The sequence below is a fragment of the Aethalodelphis obliquidens genome, unplaced genomic scaffold (genome assembly GCF_003676395.1).
Source record: "Aethalodelphis obliquidens isolate GAN/ISIS:26980383/991018 unplaced genomic scaffold, ASM367639v1 scaffold3, whole genome shotgun sequence".
In the NCBI taxonomy this organism is placed as follows: domain Eukaryota; kingdom Metazoa; phylum Chordata; class Mammalia; order Artiodactyla; family Delphinidae; genus Aethalodelphis; species Aethalodelphis obliquidens.
The window spans coordinates 55,737,189-55,758,489 of record NW_020837947.1 but is presented as its reverse complement, the minus strand read 5'-3'; the positions used below and the strand labels follow the sequence as shown (position 1 = coordinate 55,758,489).

Genomic DNA, 21,301 nt, shown 5'->3' with positions numbered 1-21,301 from the left:
AATTGGACAAACTAGAACAGTAATCACTAACTTACAATGACCTATAAGACATTGTCACAAAACAATTATTGATGTAAAATACAAAAAAAAACCCTCTATGTATATATGTGCAAATACATAGGAAGTATATGGAGGATAATATTTCAAGCCATCAACAGTGACAACCCACTGGGAGTAGAATTAGGATAGAGAGGGAAACTTTTATTTTAAATTATTTTATCTATTTAAATTATTTACATTAACTTACAGTCATGTATGTCTTTCATACTTTGAGAAATACCCTAAGAATTTGAGAAGTGATTTTAACAAAAATAACTGGGGATTGGGAGTTCTGAAGTAGGAATTTCAATGGTCACGTCATGATGTACACATGTACATGGTCAAGGAAATCAGACACTGTGGTATGTTTTGTGATTCTATGAACTACACTGTTTTTTCTGTAACATTCTATTTTTTTTCTTTTTCATTAAAGGTCTCATTCGCTTGCAGGAGCTCATCAAAGCTCCATCAAGATACAATCTTCGACTTAAGATCCGTCAACTACCTGCTGATACAAAGGATGCAAAACCCTTACTGAAAGAAATGAAAAGAGGCAAGGAGTTCCATGTCATCTTTGACTGTAGCCATGAAATGGCAGCAGGCATTTTGAAACAGGTAATCTTTAAATTATTTAAGTTCTTAATTCCTTTATTAAATTTGAGTTTGAAATTTTTTTTTTACATCTTTATTGGAGTATAAGTGCTTTACAATGCTGTGTTAGTTTCTGCTGTATAACAAAGTAAATCAGCTATACGTATACATAGATCCCCATATCTCCTCCCTCTTGCGTCTCCCTCCGACCCTCCCTATCCCACCCCTCTAGGTGGTCACAAAGCACTGAGCTGATCTCTCTGTGCTATGCAGCTGCTTCCCACTAGCTATCTATTTTACATTTGGTAGTGTGTACATGTCATTGCTACTCTTTCACTTGGTCCCAACTTCCCCTTCCCAGTCCCTCTCAAGCCGTGTCTTCAAGTCCATTCTCTACGTCGGCGTCTTTATTCCTGTCTTGCCCCTAGGTTCTTCAGAACCTTTTTCTTTTTTTAGATTCCATATATATGTGTTAGCATAGGTATTTGTTTTTCTCTGTCTGACTTACTTCACTCTTGTGACAGACTCTAGGTTCATCCACCTCACTATAAATAACTCAATTTTGTTTCTTTTTATGGCTGAGTAATATTCCATTGTATATATGTGCCACATCTTCTTTATCCATTCACCTGTTGATGGACTGTTAGGTTACTTCCATGTCCTGGCTATTGTAAATGGTGCTGCAGTGAACACTGTGGTGCATGTATCTTTTTGAATTATGGTTTTCTCAGGGTATATGCCCAGTAGTGGGATTGCTGGGTCATATGGTAATTCTATTTTTAGTTTTTTTAAGGAACCTCCATACTGTTCTCCATAGTGGCTGTATCAGTTTACATTCCCACAACAGTGCAGGAGGGTTCCCTTTTATCCACCCTCTCCAGCATTTATTGTTTGTAGATCTTTTATGATGGCTATTCTGACCGGTATGAGGTGATACCACATTGTGGTTCTGATTTGCATTTCTCTGATGATCAGTGATGTTGAGCATCCTTGCATGTGTTTGTTGGCAATCTGTATATCTTCTTTGGAGAAATGTCTGTTTAGGTCTTCCACCCATTTTTGGATTGGGTTGTTTGTTTTTTTGATATTAAGCTGCATGAGCTGCTTGTATATTTTGGAGATTAATCCTTTGTCAGTTGCTTCATTTGCAAATATTTTCTCCCATTCTGAGGGTTGTCTTTTTGTCTTGTTTATTTATTTATTTATTTTTTGGCTACACTGTGTGGCATGTGGGAATCTTAGTTCCCCACCAACCAGGGATCAAACCCATGCCCCCTGCAGTGGAAGCGTGGAGTATTAACCACTGGACCGCCAGAGAAGTCCCCTGTTTTTTTTTGTTTTTTAAATCAAAGTGTTATTGTTACACAGTCGGTTTTAAAAAAAAAAGCCAGAGAAGTCACCTTGATGTGATTTTCTGATAAAAAGTCTAAGTACTTTAATTAATTGTCTTAAAAGAAAAGTAATATAAATATTGATGATCTTTAAAGCACATTGAAGTTCCAAGGTTCCTTTCAAATGGCTAAAATGCCGTTTGTTAATGTGAATATTGATCAATGAAGTAGATATTTCTGTTTTGTGCTGAAATGAGGGAATAAACTTCAAATCAACAATTAAGCAGCTCAACCATTAAAATCAACTAGTAAGAAAAAGAGAAAAAAAAATTGTTCTTTACCTGTCATGTATGCTGAGATGCCTTACACATTTGATCTTATTTAATTATCACCATAACCAAATGAAGTAGGGACTAGCTCCACTTTACAGACAAAGAAACTGAGTCTCAGAAAGATTAAGTAGCTTGATCAATGTCCATCATTGATCAAGGAAATAGCAGAGGGATTTATATTTCTCTTAGTGATGTTAGGAAGTATTCATTTCAGAATAAGCATTGCCTACCTAAAAAGATAATTCTAAATCAATCAAATGAAACAATTCATAGCAGTAAAACCTCTTACCATTACTTCAGCACTATTCAGGCCTAACAGCACACTGGAAAACAATTATTATTAGCTCATATCTTATATATGAGGGGATTGATGTAAGGGGTTAAATAGCTAGTACAAGGCTGTACTATGTAGTAGAGGCTGAATTTGAACACAAGTCTTTGGACTTTGTTTTTTAAGCTCTTCTATACACACTGCCTGACTGGAGATTAGCCACCTGTCTTGAAACCTCTCAAATGTAGGATAAAATATCTCTACTAGAGAGTTATGCAGATTCAGATGTCAAATTATATCTCATAAAATATAACTACCAACAGTAAATGCCTGTTATAACATGGTTAGTTTATTAAGCAGATGTTTATCCAATCTTCCAATATGGATGTTGGTTTCACTACAGTAAAATATTTAATTGGATTTGGAAAATTGTTCTAGTGTTATATTTGAGTAATAAAGAATATAAGGGTGGTGGTTTTTTTTGGGAACAAAATGATGCGATAAAGTAAGCACTGGAATCTAGAATAGGGATTTGTTTTTCATTTAATACCAAACAATTCTTGGTCACATTTAGAATACACAGACTTGGAAAGGATACCTTTCCTTTATGCCTGGAGTGAGTATCGCTGTACTATTTGTCAGTGACAAATAATAGGCTTTTGGTAGGCTTTCTCTAGGCCTCCAACAAGTATATAGGTGATCAGTTGTCTTGTCTCTAGAGTAACTAACTCTGACTTATTTTGCTGTTTGAAAGGTGAGAGTATCCATCACCTTTAATAATAGAATTTCCATTCTGGCTTCTAGTTGATATATCCCTTATTTCATACTTGTTTTCTGATGTGTAACCTGCTATTTGCAAAACGAAAACAGAATTAAAGTAGTATCTAAAATATACACAACAGTAAAATTATATAATTTTAACAAGATTAATAGGTGAAAAATCAGAACGGAGGGGAAATGAGAATATGAAAGTTAAGTTGAAGTCAGAGTAACACTATTGCACAGAATGCATGTTTTTTGATCCTGTAACACTGGCAGACCACATATGGTGGGATTTTTTAAAAACTTACCTTGTCCCAGAGAGCATTTATCTCATATTTGGATCTTAGCTACTCTAGAAACCAATTCAAAAAGAAAGTAAACAGCTTCTTTTTTGTAACTGCAGCAGTACATTTAATAGGACTCCATTTTATGATTTGTGAATTTTTTCTGAGATTCCTCAATGTTGGCTAATGATGACACTCCAAAGAAATGGTACAAGATTTGAAGATAAGACACAAATGGGCTTTCAGCTTGTCTGGCTTAATCCAAGAATAAATATTAGGAGTATCAAGAAAAAGAGATGTTTGTTTGTTTTATTTAAACTGACTGAGCTCTTACTAAATAGCGAGCAACCATGAATCTGAAGTTTTCCTGCCTGAGAGCTTTAAAAGTGAGTGAAGCCTGGGCTTGGCTAGATATCCTCTGAGGCAAATCAAGGGCACTCATTGGCATACATGTCTTAATAGCAAAAGATCCCACCTCTACTGAGATTTGTCAAAGAGAATCCTCCATGGCAGGTCCAGGATGCTGTGGAGTAAAGTCTCACGAAGACATTCTATCACAGAAAAAGAATAACAACCAAGAACTTTAAAGTCCATATCAAAGAGTGTGAAATCAAATTTTTAGCCTGGAAAAATGTAAAAGCAGATACAAAGAAACTGCTACAGCAGCAAGAAGTAAAATATAATAAAATTTTAAGAAATACGTATAAAGTCTAACTCCTCCAATTGTTAACCTTAAGCAATGTAACGTCCAGATATAACCTGAAGGATAAACTGGTTGCAAATTATATGCCTGGATAACCGCATGTGTTAATTTGTCATATGGCATTGTTAACACTACATCAGTTAAATGTTGGGAAATTCTAACAATATTTTGATTTTGGAAAAAATTATTCTGTGGTATTTCTTTCCAGGAGGGGTGACGTGGCACAAGCAGATTTCTTTTGTGGCCGCTCTTATTTATACACAAGAAGATAATAATTCAGAAGCACTAGTAGCAAGACATAAATGCTATAATTAAAAGAAGGTCCAGAACAAGTTCTTTTTTAATTCCCATTGGAAATTATTAACTCACCTTTCAAGAGAGTATCCCCGTTGTTCACTTTTGTTCATGTTAGAGTATAGGTACTCCATCAAAAATAACTAAACTTTTCTACTTAGATCTAAGTTCGTAGTCCATACTGACTCTTGTTTTCAGAATCAAAGACTGAAGGGAGGTCAGTGAAATGCTCACACAGTCCTCAGTTATCCCTTAAAGGTTTCTTTTCAACGTAATGAAGAAGAAACCTGGGGCTGGTGCAGAACACCATTTTCTTAACCACCTCCCACGCTCGCCTCCAAAACACAATTTCCAGGATTGGGCTGAGATTCCCAGGTTTTCGAATTATCAAGGAGGAAACAGCCAAAATTTTAGAATGTATAGATCCTAAATGGATCTGTATCTTTGGGAATATAAAATATGCCACTTTATAAAAGGCATAGATTATGCTCTATATCCAAGCTCCAAGAGTTAGAGACCTGGAGTTTATTTTCACTCACTGTCTCAATTTGTTGACTAATTTATTCATTCTTATTATGTCTTAGTTTCTTCACCTGTAAAATAAGTATAATAACAGGACCTACATCATAGGATTTTTAATGAGGCCTAAATTGATTAAGATGTGCAGTGTGCTTAGAATAGTACCCAGCACTTTTTAGGCATTATGTAAGTGTTATTTATAGTTATACATCTGAATCGCTGTTTCTTTCATTTATCCCAATCGATATTTCTATGCCTATTGAGTTGGTAAAGTAACAAATATCGACAAGGGTAATGCTGAACTCTCATTGAGTAGTTCTGAAGTTGCGAGACCTTTAACACATATCCATCAGGAACAATGAATACCTTCTACAAAGATAATCTTGTAAATTTTTATTTAATAAGAAAAATTTTCTCTTATTTTGCTTAAGTGTAAATTTATCAGAGAGTTATTGGCTCATGTAATTTTTATCCATTCAGGAAATATTATTTGTTTCCTAAAAGTTGTACATCCAATTCAGTTTTGTGTGGGGGGAGTGTTCCCCATACCACAAGCAGTGCTCTGATGCCAGCACATTGTCATACAACCCAATTCAGTTCTCACAGCATCTATCCAGAGGTAGCATCCGATTCTGCAGGTTAAGGGCTTAGTCCTACAAGACTGTTTCCCCACCTCCCCCACTTCGGACATGAACCACAAGTCCAGGTAATCACTTGTGCTTCTGACCCACCGGCTATAGATTGGAGGTTCCTACAACCCCCTCCTTAGGTTCGATTAATTTGCTAGAGCAACTCACAGAACTCAGAGAAACATTTTACGTACTAGATTCCCGGTTTATTATGAAAGGATGTAACTCAGTAACAGCCAGATTGGAAGAGATGCATAGGGCAAGATACAGGGAAAGGGCAAGGAGCTTCCTCGACCCTTCTGAGTATGCCACTCTCCTCGCACCTCCACATGTTCACCAACCTGGAAGCTCTCCAGATCCTCTCCTTTTGGGTTTTTCTGGTGGCTTCAGTTCATAGGCATGATTGATTAAATCATTGGCCATGGCGATTGAACTCAGTCTCCAGCCCCTCTTCCTTCCCAGGAGGTCACCAGGGTAGAACTGAAAGTTTCAACCTTCATGAGATTGCTTTCCCCTGGCAACCAGCACCCACCCTCCCATCTTAGGGGATTTTCCAAAGTCACCTCATTTGACATAAACTCAGTTGTGGTTGAAAGGGGCTTGCTAAGAATAACAAGACACCCATTTCACCTTTATGGCTCTGAAGCAATTTCAGGAAGTGAAGAAAAGAAACCAAATATTATAACAAAGATGTTCCCATTGCTTTTATTGTTTGGGAAATTCTAAGAGTATCTGGAGTTTTGTGCCAGAAATGGGATGAAGACCAAATACATATTTCTTATTATAAATTACAATATCACAATTCCTAAGTTCCTTTCCTCTGCTCAATTCTTTGATGCTACCTATCATTGACAAATGTTTCTCCCTGTAAAAAAAATACATTTCATATATCCCAAAATTTTTCACAAACATCTATCTTTTCTTACTGAACAGCTAATGCTGTGGAAATACAAATTTTATTGTAGCTAATTGGTTAATACCTACCTATGGGTATGGAATACAAAGGATGTAGCTGGGGCAGCTACTTAGTAAACCAATTTGAGTAGTTAGTAGTTTGTGGAAGAATATTAGATGCACCTGAGAATACTTGTTTCCTACTAAGAGCTCTTCATTCAGCTCAAAAATGCATCATTTTTCAATTATCATCATCAGCTACTGTTCACTGATAAATAGCTATTTCTAAAGGATTCTGTATTTTCAGAGAGGAAATTGACACTTCTTATGACTGGGAGTTCTAACCCAAAAGTCCTTGTTTTAAGACTGATAGTCTAAAATTGATGAGGACTTTAGAAGTGTGAAATAAAACATAGTAAATTTCAATTGTTCATTAATAAAAAATAAACTTGCCTTTATCTGTACAGTGGTGATTTACATTTGCTTCATTAATACTAAGAAAACATCTCTAAAATGCTAAAAAAAGTTCCTGTTGGTATTGTACTTTGGAGCACTGTTTTCCTAATTGAGTAATACTTTTCAACAAAATAAAATGGTGTTCCTTATTATGGAATTTGTAGTGAAGATATTACAAATATAATGAACTAAGATTTGCTCATTTGAAGTTTTGTTTCAAATTTAATGCCTCTTTTAATATGTAAAACATAAGCTTTACAATTGCAAACATTCAATTAATAGCTTTTCTATCAAGAGAATTGGTTCAGAAATTCCTTTGTAACCACTAATCTTCTTTAACTATGGAAAAAAGATTTAGTTTGACCCAATTTTAATGTAACCTGAATACTATAGGCTGATTCTTCATTACATTCTGCTATTTTCATCTCACTTGTCTTATTGACATAATGTATTTCATCTAACGTGTACCTTCAATATTAATATTTTAATATTTTTATTTTTTACTTCTTAGGCATTAGCTATGGGAATGATGACAGAATATTATCATTACATCTTTACCACACTGGTAAGTAATTTATTAAAACATAAAGATAATGCTCTAAATTTTCTTATAATGAATTTCAGGATGAAAAATGGGTTTTTGAGTGGGAAGAAGTAATATAATACTGGCACTTTTAAAGTTATGATTTATTTTATTTTGATAAAACCCAAGAGGAATTATCATCATAGAGATCTAATGATTCTTGGTGGGAAGCTGATGATTTTGAAATAATATCGTTTCAGATATTAATTCAAAATAATGTCTTATTTTTATATCGCTTAGAGGACTTTCAGAACATAATGGATTTTAAAATTAGTTTGCTGAGAAATCAATGTTTTAGAAAAGCACAAATTCTTCTGCTGTTAGCTCTATTGACTTAACCGAAATCAGGTTTATTGAAGCTGCTCCTCTAGTAGATTAAATTTCCTATTCTGTTTTTGCATATGTTAAGTTGGATTTTTTTAAGTAAATATGATTTAATTTGCAATTAGCAAATTGAATGTTACCCTTATCTTTTGTCTTTACGTAACCACTACAGTTTTTTCTCAATATGCGTGAAAATCTGACATTCTTTTTTTTTTTATCAAACCTACTTACCCTTAGCTCTATTTCTTTACCAATACATTATCCTAGTTTTCCTTCCACTGTGAAACAGCTATCTGTCTCTGTCACTATTTCCTGCCCATCCCCCCAATATGAGAGTATCTCCAAGTTTGGGCATGTATCTTATTTTCTTTTTTCCTCTTCAATTATTTTCTTCAGAACTGGTATGTACTTACAGCTTCAATTATGACCTTTGTTCAAATGAGATCTAAATGTCTATCTGTAATATTCCTGAATTGTTGTATATCGCTGCGTTGCAGAACGTTTTCTAATCGTTGTGGCGTTAAGATAATTTCAAGTTATTTAAACCTTAATGTATTGTCCTCTGAAGTGACTCATCTTCTGACTCTTCCTTCAAAACTTCCACTGTCTCTAACTCCTGTATCCCCAACAAAATGCCACTGATTTTTTCTCCATAGTGTCTGTAGTATGCATCTTCTCCTTTCCCACAATGACCAGTCTAACCAATGCTCTCTCTTTGTTAACTCAAAAGTTTTCCAATTGATCTCTTTGCTTTTAGGAGTCTTGAAGTTACCAGATTAAATTACTAAAATTTAGTAATTGGTCTAAATTACTAAATTTTAAATCTAAATTGATCACAATAGCTTCTTGTAAAAACAACTCTTCTTCAATGAAGATGCTTCACACAGTAGGTTGTATTTTACTGGTAAATACTAAGGCTAACTCTGCTGTATATCTGTATCACTTCCCACCAGGCAACTTTTTTGCAGTCTGTGAGAAACTTAGTGATGGGCTGGTGGAGAGTGAGTGGAAGCCTTCACTCGTCAGCAAATTATATTTCAATGCTGTTGAAACTCAGTTCTACCATAATCATAAGATTTTAGGGAAATCGAAAGCATCTCTTAATAAGGAAAAAAATGGAAAAAAAAACTAGTTTAGTATATGTAGGACTCATCTAGCCTATAATTGAAGGTCCTTTTCAGTTTGATTCTAACCTAACTTTCCTATTTTCTTTTGCCACTGTTCTCCCTCATGAATTCTCTTATAGCCAAACTGATTTAGGTCAGTCTCCTGAGTAGACTTTATATTTTCTAATTTTTGTATCTCTACTGACATTTTGGTTTCCTTTTGTCTTTTGACTATCAAGAGCATGGCCATTCTTTAATGGCAGCTCAGATCCCATCTGCTCTGTGAAGTTGTTCTTTACTATAAAAATTGAAAATCATTTGTCTTGCTTCTGACTCTTTGCACTTATCATTTGTACTCTTTTGCCCCTTAGCATATATTGTACTACATTTTTTATATATATATGTAGCCAGAGAGAGAGAGAGAGAGATAATCTCCTTGGCTAGATTGCAAATGTTGAAAACTAAAAACCTAAAAGTTCCTTATATTTTTCACAGCACAGAATAGAGCTCAGGCCAACGTCAGCTTCTCTTCACTGAATTTTGCTTCTATAATCTAGTCGGTACAGCTGTATGAGCAAGCTGTGCCCAGGACTAATGGCATTGATCTCGCCCTGGCTCTCAGTAGTTCTCAATGTTGTCTGTAAGATCTAAGGAATAGCTAATGCCAACTCAATGGGGGCAAAAGTCCCACATGCTGCATGTTCTCATAGTGACATCCGACTGCCCCGACAGCTTTGGCCTCCTATCTCCTGGGCAAATCCAGAGCACTCACTATATATAGAGTAGAAAGGGCAACCAAAATCTGAAGTGTTCCTTATGGGGGAGTTGCTAGATAGGGTATAAGACAAAAGAACTACAAGAGTTCTTGTAACCAATAAGGCCAGTTTTGTTAACTTTTTTCCTCAGCTTTGATATAATTTTCATTAGTTAGAAGCTATATTTCATGATCTGTTTCTTAAAAACAAAAGAAGAAAGACAAAGCAAAATAACACAAAAATGGCAATAACCAGTCAAGGAAGCAAGACATGGGAAAACACCTATAATCAGTTAAATATAAAAGAGTAACGCATAAAATTTAAGGGCAAGCTATCCCTAACATAGAGAAGAAAGCTTATGCAAACCTTAAAGGTAGGTTGTAGAAAAGCCTGTTGTTCCACTGGTGGAACTGGAATAATATATATATGTACTTGTTTATGTAGAGTGTATATATATTTGCATTGGCAAAACATGAGGATAGTGTATTTGAATCTTGGTGATTGGTGATGTTTGAACATCACTTGAGACACAGTGGTGTTAAGTAACCTAAAGCAAGCAGGAATACATGATTATTTCAATTATACTTGCCTATGAATATTCTCTCTTGATACTAACACAAAGAAATTTGTCTTTTAGGACCTCTTCGCTCTTGATGTAGAGCCCTACCGATACAGTGGCGTTAACATGACAGGGTTCAGAATATTAAATACAGAAAATACCCAAGTCTCCTCCATCATTGAAAAGTGGTCTATGGAACGGTTGCAGGCACCTCCGAAACCCGACTCAGGTTTGCTGGATGGATTTATGACGGTATGAATACCCACTTAAAGATCAGTTTGTGTGTTTCTAAGTAATATTGCATAAATTATTGAGTCCTCTGGATCCAAACTTCGGTTTAGTTATTAATGTTAAAGGCATGATATCAGAAGTACTATTGCCAAAAAAAAAAAGTACTATTGCCAATAATTCAATTAACAATTTTCTAAATCAATTTTATGTGGCAAATTTAACTTTTATCCAAGTATCTCAAAAGCATTACAACTATTGTCAGAAAACTACAATGTAGGGGATTTCGCTAAAATTAATTACTGCTATATATAGGATAAATTAAAGACTGAAAAGAAGACATTAACCTGAAAGTTATCCTTCTTAACTACCAGTATATGATTACTCTTCATCATGTTGGTTTCTGATATCTGATGTCATATAAATGACTTACATCCCACTAAAATTTCCCTTGAGTTTACTCTTTAAGGTTCAGAATTCACCAATAATCACACTTGTTATTTTCAAGTCTTGGTTTTGAACCTAGAAACTAGACTAATGTTTAAACTGTAAAAGAAGGGTACATTTTATGTAACTTTAGTTGTTTATACCAGTTCTGCCAATGAAAATCTAATGCAGTGTACATACATAATTTAAAATTTTCTAATAGTTATGTTAAAAAACATACACCAAAAGGTAAATTTCAATATTATTAATTTATTTTATTTAACCCATTGTATCAAAAATGCCATTGTTTAAACAATCACTATAAAAATTATGACTGAAATATATTACATTCTTTTTTTCTGTTAAGTCTTTGAAAGTTGGTGTGCATTTGACACTTCACTTATTAGTTCAGACTAGTCACATTTCAAGTTCTCAGTAGCCAAATGTAGCTACTGGCCACCTTATAGGACCAGGTAAGTTTATGCTGTACTATTTAACAAATTATAAATGTCTGATATATTCTCATTCAATCTATTTTCTATAGACAAAGTTACTGCTGCAATTTAGTAAATAGCCCAGCACTTTGGCAATATTTACGTTTCCTAGGTCATTAAAAAGTGTCATTCTAAGGCTTCCCTGGTGGCGCAGTGGTTGAGAGTCTGCCTGCCGATGCAGGGGACACAGGTTCGTGCCCCGGTCTGGGGGAATCCTACATGCCGCGGAGCGGCTGGGCCCGTGAGCCATGGCCGCTGAGCCTGTGCGTCCGGAGCCTGTGCTCCGCGATGGGAGAGGCCGCAGCGGTGAGAGGCCCGCAGGGCAAAAAAAAGAAAAAAAAAAAAAAGTCATTCTAAATGGAAATTTTATAAGCAGAAACATCCTCTATCCTGATGTGTGGAAAAGTTTTTTCTATTATGATTGTAATGTTTCCATTAATTGCTTCAATGGGGCTTCAAAGTATGTTTTTAATGTTGTAGCAAAATAAAGGAAATTTTTGTGTTTTTCTTCCCTTAAAAGATTTAGTAATACAAATTGAGTGTCTTCATAGAGACTGTGAAGAAATCATAGTTACCCTCTAGGCACCAACCTTCTAATGGAAAGGAAAAAAAAAAAAAGACATTTATTTTCTTTTAATGAGAAAAATAACCTACTAGAATTTGAAAATATCTTATATCCACATTATTGTTTTAAGGAAATAGTATGAGGGGAATTTTACTCCTGTGCATAAAAAGAGATGGTTGACTAGTTCTAGTATTTCAGTTTTACCTTAAGATATATTTGAGAAACTTTATTGGGAGGAAAATACATAAGTAACTTAAAAATGAAGATTTTTTTTTCTGAAGTACATCCAGATTAAAAATAAAATACAACCAAGAATAAATTACAAATATTATATTTCATTCCCAGTTTGAAGATGGTGAATCAAACTTTTGGAACCTAATAGACAATGTTATTTTTAAAAATTAAAACATATACTTCCTTTTAAATTGTTATTTTAATCATGTATATATTTCTTCCATATATGCTTTCTAACTCTCTTTACCCTTCCTTAATTTCAAGATGGATATTGTCATTTGTTATTCAGAACCATTACTGAATGGTTTTAGGAAAAGTAAATCAATAGGTTTCATGGCAATCTTAATATTTTCATACTCTAAGTCTTCCACTGATACGTCCAAGGATTAGTGTGCCCTTTTATATATCAGAATCACAAAAATTATCCAGCCTTACTTGGGTACTGTGTGTATTTCAGTATGATTCCTATGTGACTCTACATGTCATCCCTTGAAACTTCTAGTAAGTTAAGTAGACTATTGAAAGAGATAAATACGAAGGAAGATATATTAATTTCATATCTAGGAAGGTAGGGGCTCTTGGAAAGAATTAACCTTCATAAAATGGATCAAAAAAGACAAAAATCAGTTATATTTCTGTATACTAGGAAAGAATAATCTGCAATTTATTAAAATTTATAATTTTTATAAATAAATAAAATTCATTTTCTAAAATAACAACAACAAAAAACTCAGCTATGTGTCTACACTAATGCTAAATGCTTTGCATGCATCATTCCATTTAATCCTCAGAACAACTCACTGAGTTGGTACTATTATTATTCCCATTTTACAGATAGAAATAGAAGACCTCAAGTGGTTAACTAACATTCCAATGTCACACAGTAAATGTCAGAATTTTAAATTGAACCTGAGTCTTTCTGTTATCCAAATTTGAACTCTTAGTCGTTATTTTTACCTTCCCCCATTAGCCACATAATTACTCCAAGTCCCAGTATTTACAATTACGGAGCACACAGGCCACTAGACAAGATGAGGACCTCAAAGTCAATCAAGTGTTTGGACTCTTTTCTTGGCTTTCCTAAACATATTCTTCTCAATAAAAGGTATATGCACACTAAAAAAAAAAAAAAAAACAAAGACGGAGTGTTAGGATGAATGCAGGTTTAGGTTTTTTCTTTCTAGCCATGAGTCCAGTCCTCAATCCTGCCCTTATTCTGAACTGACAAGTGATTTAGTGGGAGTGGGTAAGTGATAGAACAAAAATGCACTGATGAGAAAATGATTAGCCTATTTATTGAAAATTCTGGGCATTGTGTATAGACCATAGATGTTGAAATCTTTAGAAGAATTTTTAATGCCAACACTCTTCTCTTTGTTATAGTCATGAAATACTTTTCAAATAGATCTTAAATAAGAAAAAGAAAAGAGTATAAGGGATAATTACCTCTTTATTTATATATCTTTGAGTTACTGCAAAATATGAAAACCACCAGAAGACTTAACATGAGAACATTTTTAAAATGAATGACTTCATTTTTAAAATGAAGATAAATTTCCTTGTATGAGCACTTTTTGAATAGTTCTTATCTAAAAATGTGTGCCAGCTATTTATTTTATTATATTTATAAATAGAGCATGGAATACAAAATATTTTAGAAGTAGACATAAAGTTTGCCATTCAAATAAAGATTTCTTTTAAAATGGATGCAGATTGATGACTTTTTTACAATTTTCCGAAAGGAAAACTGATAATATCTTTTAAAAATTTCATTAGATAACATTATATAATGATATAAATGATTATATATAAAATATTTTAGTATATAAATTAATTATTAATTATAAAATAGTGCATGATTATTATAAAATAAAACCAGTATGAGATCTGTTTAAAAATATTTGTATATTTATGCCTTGTATGAGTATTCTTTTTCTTTTCCACTTAAGATTAGATTGTAAGCATTTTCCCAGTTATTAAATGTTTAGGAAAAGCAATTAATTATTTAAAGAAATTTTAGAAAATTTAGAAAATATTAGAAAATTTAGAAAGTATATATATATATATATTTCCACCATGAATGGAGTAAGGAAGTTAAGAGGATTCTAGTTAGAAAAGAAAATAATTATAGCCTGGCATTGTAGAGTTGGCAACATTCCCTTTAGTCAATTCATGAGATCTCAGTGTTTATATATCCCTTGTTCTTTTTTCTCTCTATGGTCCCATTAAGAAATGGGATTATCAGCAAAGTCCCTAGTACTTGGAGCAAGACCTATTATCAGTATCATAGTCATTTGTCACTATGTAAGATCACAGTGCTTAGATTTTCACATTATTTCTTTATGTTTAAGCTATAAAAAGAAACAATGAATTGGATTCATAAAAATTTTCCTGGTTGAGTTAGCACCTAGGCTAAGTGTTTATCTGTTAAATGACTACTGAATACAAGACCATTTCTGCCATAATTGTAATTCCTTCTTCTATGGTCTGGGAACATCATATTAAAGATATTAATGCTAGTGGCTCAGTAAAATTCTTATCTTCATTTGGTATAAACCCAACCAGGGAACCAAGTCACACAATACATCTAAACCTGATCTCACTAAGAAGGAAGGAAGAAAGGAAGTTTGACCCTCTTCCTTCACACATCAGGGTTTTGTTTTTAACTCATATCACCTTTCTCGCTCTTTCCCCCATGCCCACACACTGCCATCCAGGTAGTACTCTAAATGCCTCCCTAGACATGAGCCCTTATTATAAAACCCTTTCCCTACTGTGCATTCTTTATTAATTATTCACATATTTCCATGCCCCTGGGAGTGGGGAGGCCCCCTTCAGTGAACATCATCACTGTCCTTTACCACGTGATCAGAAGGCGTTTCTCCCCATCCTCTGACCAGACATCTACTTTCCCCAGGCACCGTTAACTATAGGGTGGGAATTCACTTTTTTGAATCCATCAGTGTTTGACAATGGTTACATTTATTATTGACTTATTGAGTTTGCAACAATCTCAATTCAACAGAATGAAATCAAGTAGAAACACCTCAAGGTAAATTTTAAGTTCAGCTATATCCTGGGACTCCTTCCCAGTGCTCCCATTATGTCATGCATCTTAATGCTAATGGACCTGTAATCCATTTGGTATTTTACAAATACCATTTTTTCTTATGTTGTTATATAATATCACATATATTCCTTGACAATGTAAATTTGCAACACAAATCAATAATGACTGTTGGTTGGCTCTTTCATTCGAATTACTTTAGGAAGATTACCGTTTTTGGAAATTTAAACTCTTCAAGACTTACTGCTCTCTCCATTTCCTTTCTCCTCTCTTCATATCCATCCAACGATCATCAAACACTGTCAAATCTACTGTATCAATATCTTGCTTAACTACATTCTTCTTTCCACCCCCAGAGCTATGCCTTGGTTAAGGACCCCATGGACCCCATGGTCTCTCCCCTGGCTGTTGCAATAGTCTCCTCACTGAATTCCCACTCCTAACATCTCTCCTACACTTACCTTTTTCCTACCATGAGCTTACCAAAACATACTGATGACTCCTTGTCATTGAAATTTTAGCTCATTTGTCAAGCCTGCAAGGCCTTCCATGATCTGGCTCCTGCTACTTCTCCAGCCTCGTATTTGCCTGCTCCTTGCTCTTTTAAGCCACCCATCTCACCCTGGCTGAGTCAGCAGTACAGATGCACCTCCTCATTTCAGCGCAGGATGTTCCCATTGTCTGAACCACTTACCCCTGTTTGAATGTCTGGCATATTCCTACTCGTGCTATGATTTTCAGGACTTATGTACCTTTCCCATGAATTTGCTGAGTCCTCCAGACATTTTACATGTGTGCACCTTTTATTTATGCACTTTATATATAACTCCATGTTAAAGTTTAACTCTGGGACTTTTGTTTGTCTTCACACCCCTTTCTCAATAGATTGTAAGCTCTTTTGAGGCAAGAAGCAGGTTTTGTCATTCTTGAAGGCCCTGGACCTAGTTCAGTGCCTGATGCAAACAAAGTAGGGGCTCATCATGATGGAGTGACTGCCTGATTGAATAAATGTGTGTGTTAATTTATTTTAATCATGCTGCCTCTGTGTTCTAATCACTAGGCCTTCTCATTTTCCCAAATATATTCTGGGGAGCTTTTTTTATTTACCTACTTGTATTTTATTATCAAGATATCTAATCACTTAGCAAATACAATTAGGCTAGTCTCAATTCTTTGTTAGAAAAATACCTTAAAAGACAAAAACTTAGAAATGCTTTTGATTAAATAGTGAAAGTTTAGTGAGTTAGAGGAGTAGTTCCCATTCTCTTTTGCAAAAGAAGGGATAATGTTTATAAGGGAGGTGAGTCTTTAAGTGTTTAAGTTCCAGTGTCCTCCTAACATTTATTTATAACAACAGACCGTGGCCCATAAACTTTATAATTTCTTTCCTCATTTGATTAACTTAAATTAAAAGATAACATCTATTATATACATTCCCAGCAGGGAGTTAGCTCATGTACTAAAGGGGCACAGTGATCACTCTGCTACTGTACAAAGATTTACCTTTAGAAAAGTCAATGAAAATAGAACCATGGAGAAATAAAGTAGGACCAGGCAAGGCTGTCATTTGCTGCTAGAACTACAAGTTTGCCTTAGCTGCTGTCTGCCTGTCTTAATTAGCTGGAGCCATTTTATTTGATTCAGTTGAAATGAGAATAAAAATAAGACTTTGCCAGACAATGGGTCAAACTAACTTGCCATTTTTTAATCAATAAAGGCATTTTGAAGAAGGTGGTTTTATTTCATGTGCCACTAAAACATCAAAAGTATAAAAAGTAACAAAATAATGAATTATCCTTTCTTTGATCAATTTTACTCATGAGTATGTTGTACACATTACTCTGAATTTTATACCAGGCACTCAGGATTTGGTAATGAAGTCAGTACCTCTGTTTCCTCACAGAAGTTAGGGAATTAAAAAAATCAGGAAGACAGTGAATGTCTTACTGATCACATCTCACATCTTTGTCAGTACAAAAGTCATATTCAAACTTTAATTTCATTTTAATTTGGTGTTTCTTTGATTGTTCTAGTTCCTAAGTCTTCCTTCAAATTCTTGTTAAAATTCCTTGTTTTCCATGCTGTTTTGTGACAGCAAGGACAAATATATATTTACCAGGGGCTTTACATAACTTCTTGGTATTCAGCTGAAAATGTATAACATTTCACAAAATTTATTCACATAATTGCTACTTTTATTCTTATCTTTACCACAGAAGAAATATTTTGGGGTCTGTATTATAATCAAATATGGCAGAAATATTTGCATAAGATGTTTCAAGGTATATAATGAAGTCATAAGCACAACATTCATTACATTTGTATATGATTGATTTAATGAATAGTAAAAGGACATGGAGTATGTGGCATGAATAACAGAATGGCACTGTATTTCTTCACTTTACCTACCTATTAATCTTCCTTGATGTACTAAGCTGCAAGTTGAATCTGAATATAAATAATTGAGATGACCTAGCAACCTCCATGTTTCTTTAACTTGGAGCATTCCATCTAAATGCCTTTGCTCATTGGCAGATTAAGCAATCAGCATTTATCTAAAGCTGATAAAAAGATGGAATTTCCATTTTAAGTAACTGTTTCTTACATGAAAGATGACAATTGCATTGAAACATTTCCTTCATAATCATGTGTTTTTTTTAGGTCAATTTTAAAACTTTTCATTTGGCAAAAGTAAGGTTGAATCAAAAGACATTTTTTACCCCTTCTACCCTGAAAATCAAAATTTATCTTTAAAGCATTGATCTCAGATCATGAAATAAAAACTTGTAAAGAATTAATACATTTCTGCTCACAATTTTCCTCAGCTTCTTATATATTTAATAGCTACATAGTTACATATGTATGTAACCAATCCAAGATGGTATGAGGAAGTCTAGGTAGATGAAAATTTGTGCTATTTAGGAAGGAGGGCCCCTCAAGTGACAGTCAATGACAAGGACACCTAAAGAAGATGATGCCAATGCTCTGGCAAGAAAGCAAAGTTCAACATTGCAGAGTCTAGGAATTAGCAATGTTCTGAGATTTAGGACTCCACATCTGTACTGAGCATCAAGATAGAATTGGTAAGAGTAAGCGATGAATGTAACCTTGAAAAAGCAAAATGTCAAGCAGGCAGTAGAGGTAAAGAGTCATCAAACTTGGGAAAGCAAATACAGTGCCCAATACAAAGGGAATACAAGGTGATTAAGAAAATAAACAATGGATTCTTTTACTGGAGCTGGCACTCAGGTTAGAATGGGGCTAATGGCAACTTTGACATAATGTTCAATGTCCTGGATTAGAGGAATAGATTGGAAAACAGTGGGAGATAAAGCTGGGATAAAATTTTTACATATCAATTAATAGATTATTATAAATGTGCAATATTTACCATATAGGAATTCAGAATAAAGTCAGCTTGAAATTGCTGGACTTATTATTGGTTGGAATTATTTAAAAACAGAAAGTAAGAGATGACATTGTGGCCTATAAGTAACAAGAAAAAAATATTATTACTCAGATATATATTCCTAATAAACAACAGAAAAGTTCTGGTGAAGGAAGGTTAACATTTGCTATAAACAATAGTACTTTCTCTTCATTGGATCTATTTCTAAAATAGAAAGAAAGAATGGATCTGTTTACAAAATGTACAAAACATGTTTTCTGGCTATTCTGCTTTCAGAGTAAAATACTCAGAGCTAAGCTGCATTCTGTAATTGGGAATAGGATGCAGAATGAGAGGAAGTAGACTAGTCATAATTACTATCAAAACTGTATGTTTTCCTGTATTAGTCCATTTTTATTCATAAGTTTAGGAACTTATTTTAGGCATTTTATTTTTTATTTCCATAATTTTGGAATTTATTTCCAACAGATTGTTGAAATATAATACCAGATAAAAGATATCTTGGCCTTACTAAGTCCTTAAATAAAATAAATTTTAAAAATAATAAATAGTATTGTAAATTTTTATTTATGTATTTTATATAAAAAGAAATAATATAAAACATATATTTATGATCTATATAAATTCCTATTACTTTAGCTGCTGTTGTGAGTAATAAGCTATTTACTAAAAAGACAGTGGTACTGGCTACAATACTAATAGTATAATTAGCATTTATAATATATGATCTCAAGTACTAAATATGTATAAGAGTTTGACAGATTTTTATTATTAAACATAACTATAAAATACTTATTTATAAACACATACATTTAACTATAGATTTTATTAATTTTGGACTCAATACTTCTGCCAAATTTTAACAAATTTTCCCTCTTCCATACTGTGATTTATAACAAACAAATTGCAGCTTTCTTTTGTCATGCTAAATTTCAGAAGAATTTTATTTAAAAATTGAGAAAGCTGGAAAATATTTCAAGTAAATCAAGAACTTGATATATAATAAAATTTATATTATATATAATAAACAATTATAACTGATTTTTCCCATGTAAATATATACCACAGTAGATGTTCACTCTTTTTGTTTTTAAATTACCTACCTCTGTATCTTACCAATGCAGAAATTCTCTCACTTATTTGATCCAAAGAATTACCTGACTCTGTTCTTAGAAATAGGAGCATACACATATATTAAGTGTGTATATTAAGGACCCTAGGATATATAGGAGTCCTAGGAAGTTTGATCCAAGCAATGACTCTATATATAAACTCTGAATCTAGTTCCTATTGCATGTTACCATTTGTATTGACAATCTCTATTACAAAATAACCTAATTGTGAAATGTATTTAATGTGTACTATATCTTAGAGCTATTATTGCCTTGTAACAACATCATGGGGGCAGTTGTAATCCTCATTTTATAGACGCAGACACATAGAATAGGCAAATTATATATAAAGGAAGATCCCTGGACTATAGTCAGAAGCATATAAAAGGATCCTTAAGCATCCAAAGGTAAAAGTTAAGCATGATTAATTCAAAACCAGCAAAAAATGTTACATGTATTGCTTCTTCTTCAACTTTAATATATAGAGTTTTACACCAATTTTGGGTGAGGTGGTGAGTAGTTGGTCTACCAAACCCTTTTATTTCCTTCCCAGATTAAACCAATAAATAGGGAATACAAGCCAGCATCTGAATCCCATTTCCAATCCTTTCTAATGCTGTTTCTTTAAGCAGGTTATTTAATTAACCTCTTTGAGCCTCACTTGTCAAATAGAAATAATAAATTTTAGTGTGTTGTCCTACAGATCGAAAGGGATAATGAATTAACATATAAGAATATTGTAAACCTACCTGGCTTTTTATAATTATAAGCTATATTATTGCCTCCTCTTAAAATCTCAGTGCCTTATAAATGTAAAACAAATTTTGATACAGGGCTTATAGCTTAATTAATCCAAACATATTATTTCAGCATCTTTTGTCATCTCTTATATGCAGTAACACTGTAATAGATATGTAGTATGTGTGTGTGTTTGTGTGTCTGTGTGTGTGTGTTGGATGGTTAATTGATATAGAAACCTTGAAAAGCATTCACACAGAATCTGCTTAGTACTAGAATCTAATAGTCTTCTTTAAAAGTGAGCCCAATCTCAATAATTTGAAATGTGCTATTAGAATGACGTATCCCTATTTAACAGATTTTTTTTCTCTTTTTTTTTAACATCTTTATTGGAGTATAATTGCTTTACAATGGTGTGTTAGTTTCTGCTGTATAACAAAGTGAATCAGCTATACATATACATATATCCCCATATCTCCTCCCTCTTGCTTCTCCCTCCCACCCTCCCTATCCCACCCCTCCAGGTGGTCACAAAGCACCGAGCTGATCCCCCTGTGTTATGCGGCTGCTTCCCACTAGCTATCTATTTTACATTT

At 33.8% G+C, this 21,301-nt stretch overlaps 1 protein-coding gene across 1 annotated transcript in view; it reads left to right on the top strand.

Moving 5' to 3' along the window:
- The window catches only part of GRIK2 (glutamate ionotropic receptor kainate type subunit 2), a 653,415-nt gene that overhangs the window by 308,844 nt on the left and 323,270 nt on the right, over positions 1-21,301 (top strand). Inside the window, exons 5-7 of the mRNA XM_027089701.1 lie at positions 473-654; positions 7,617-7,670; positions 10,511-10,684. Of these exons, the coding sequence (XP_026945502.1) occupies positions 473-654; positions 7,617-7,670; positions 10,511-10,684 (410 nt within the window). The remainder of the gene's footprint in view (positions 1-472; positions 655-7,616; positions 7,671-10,510; positions 10,685-21,301) is intronic.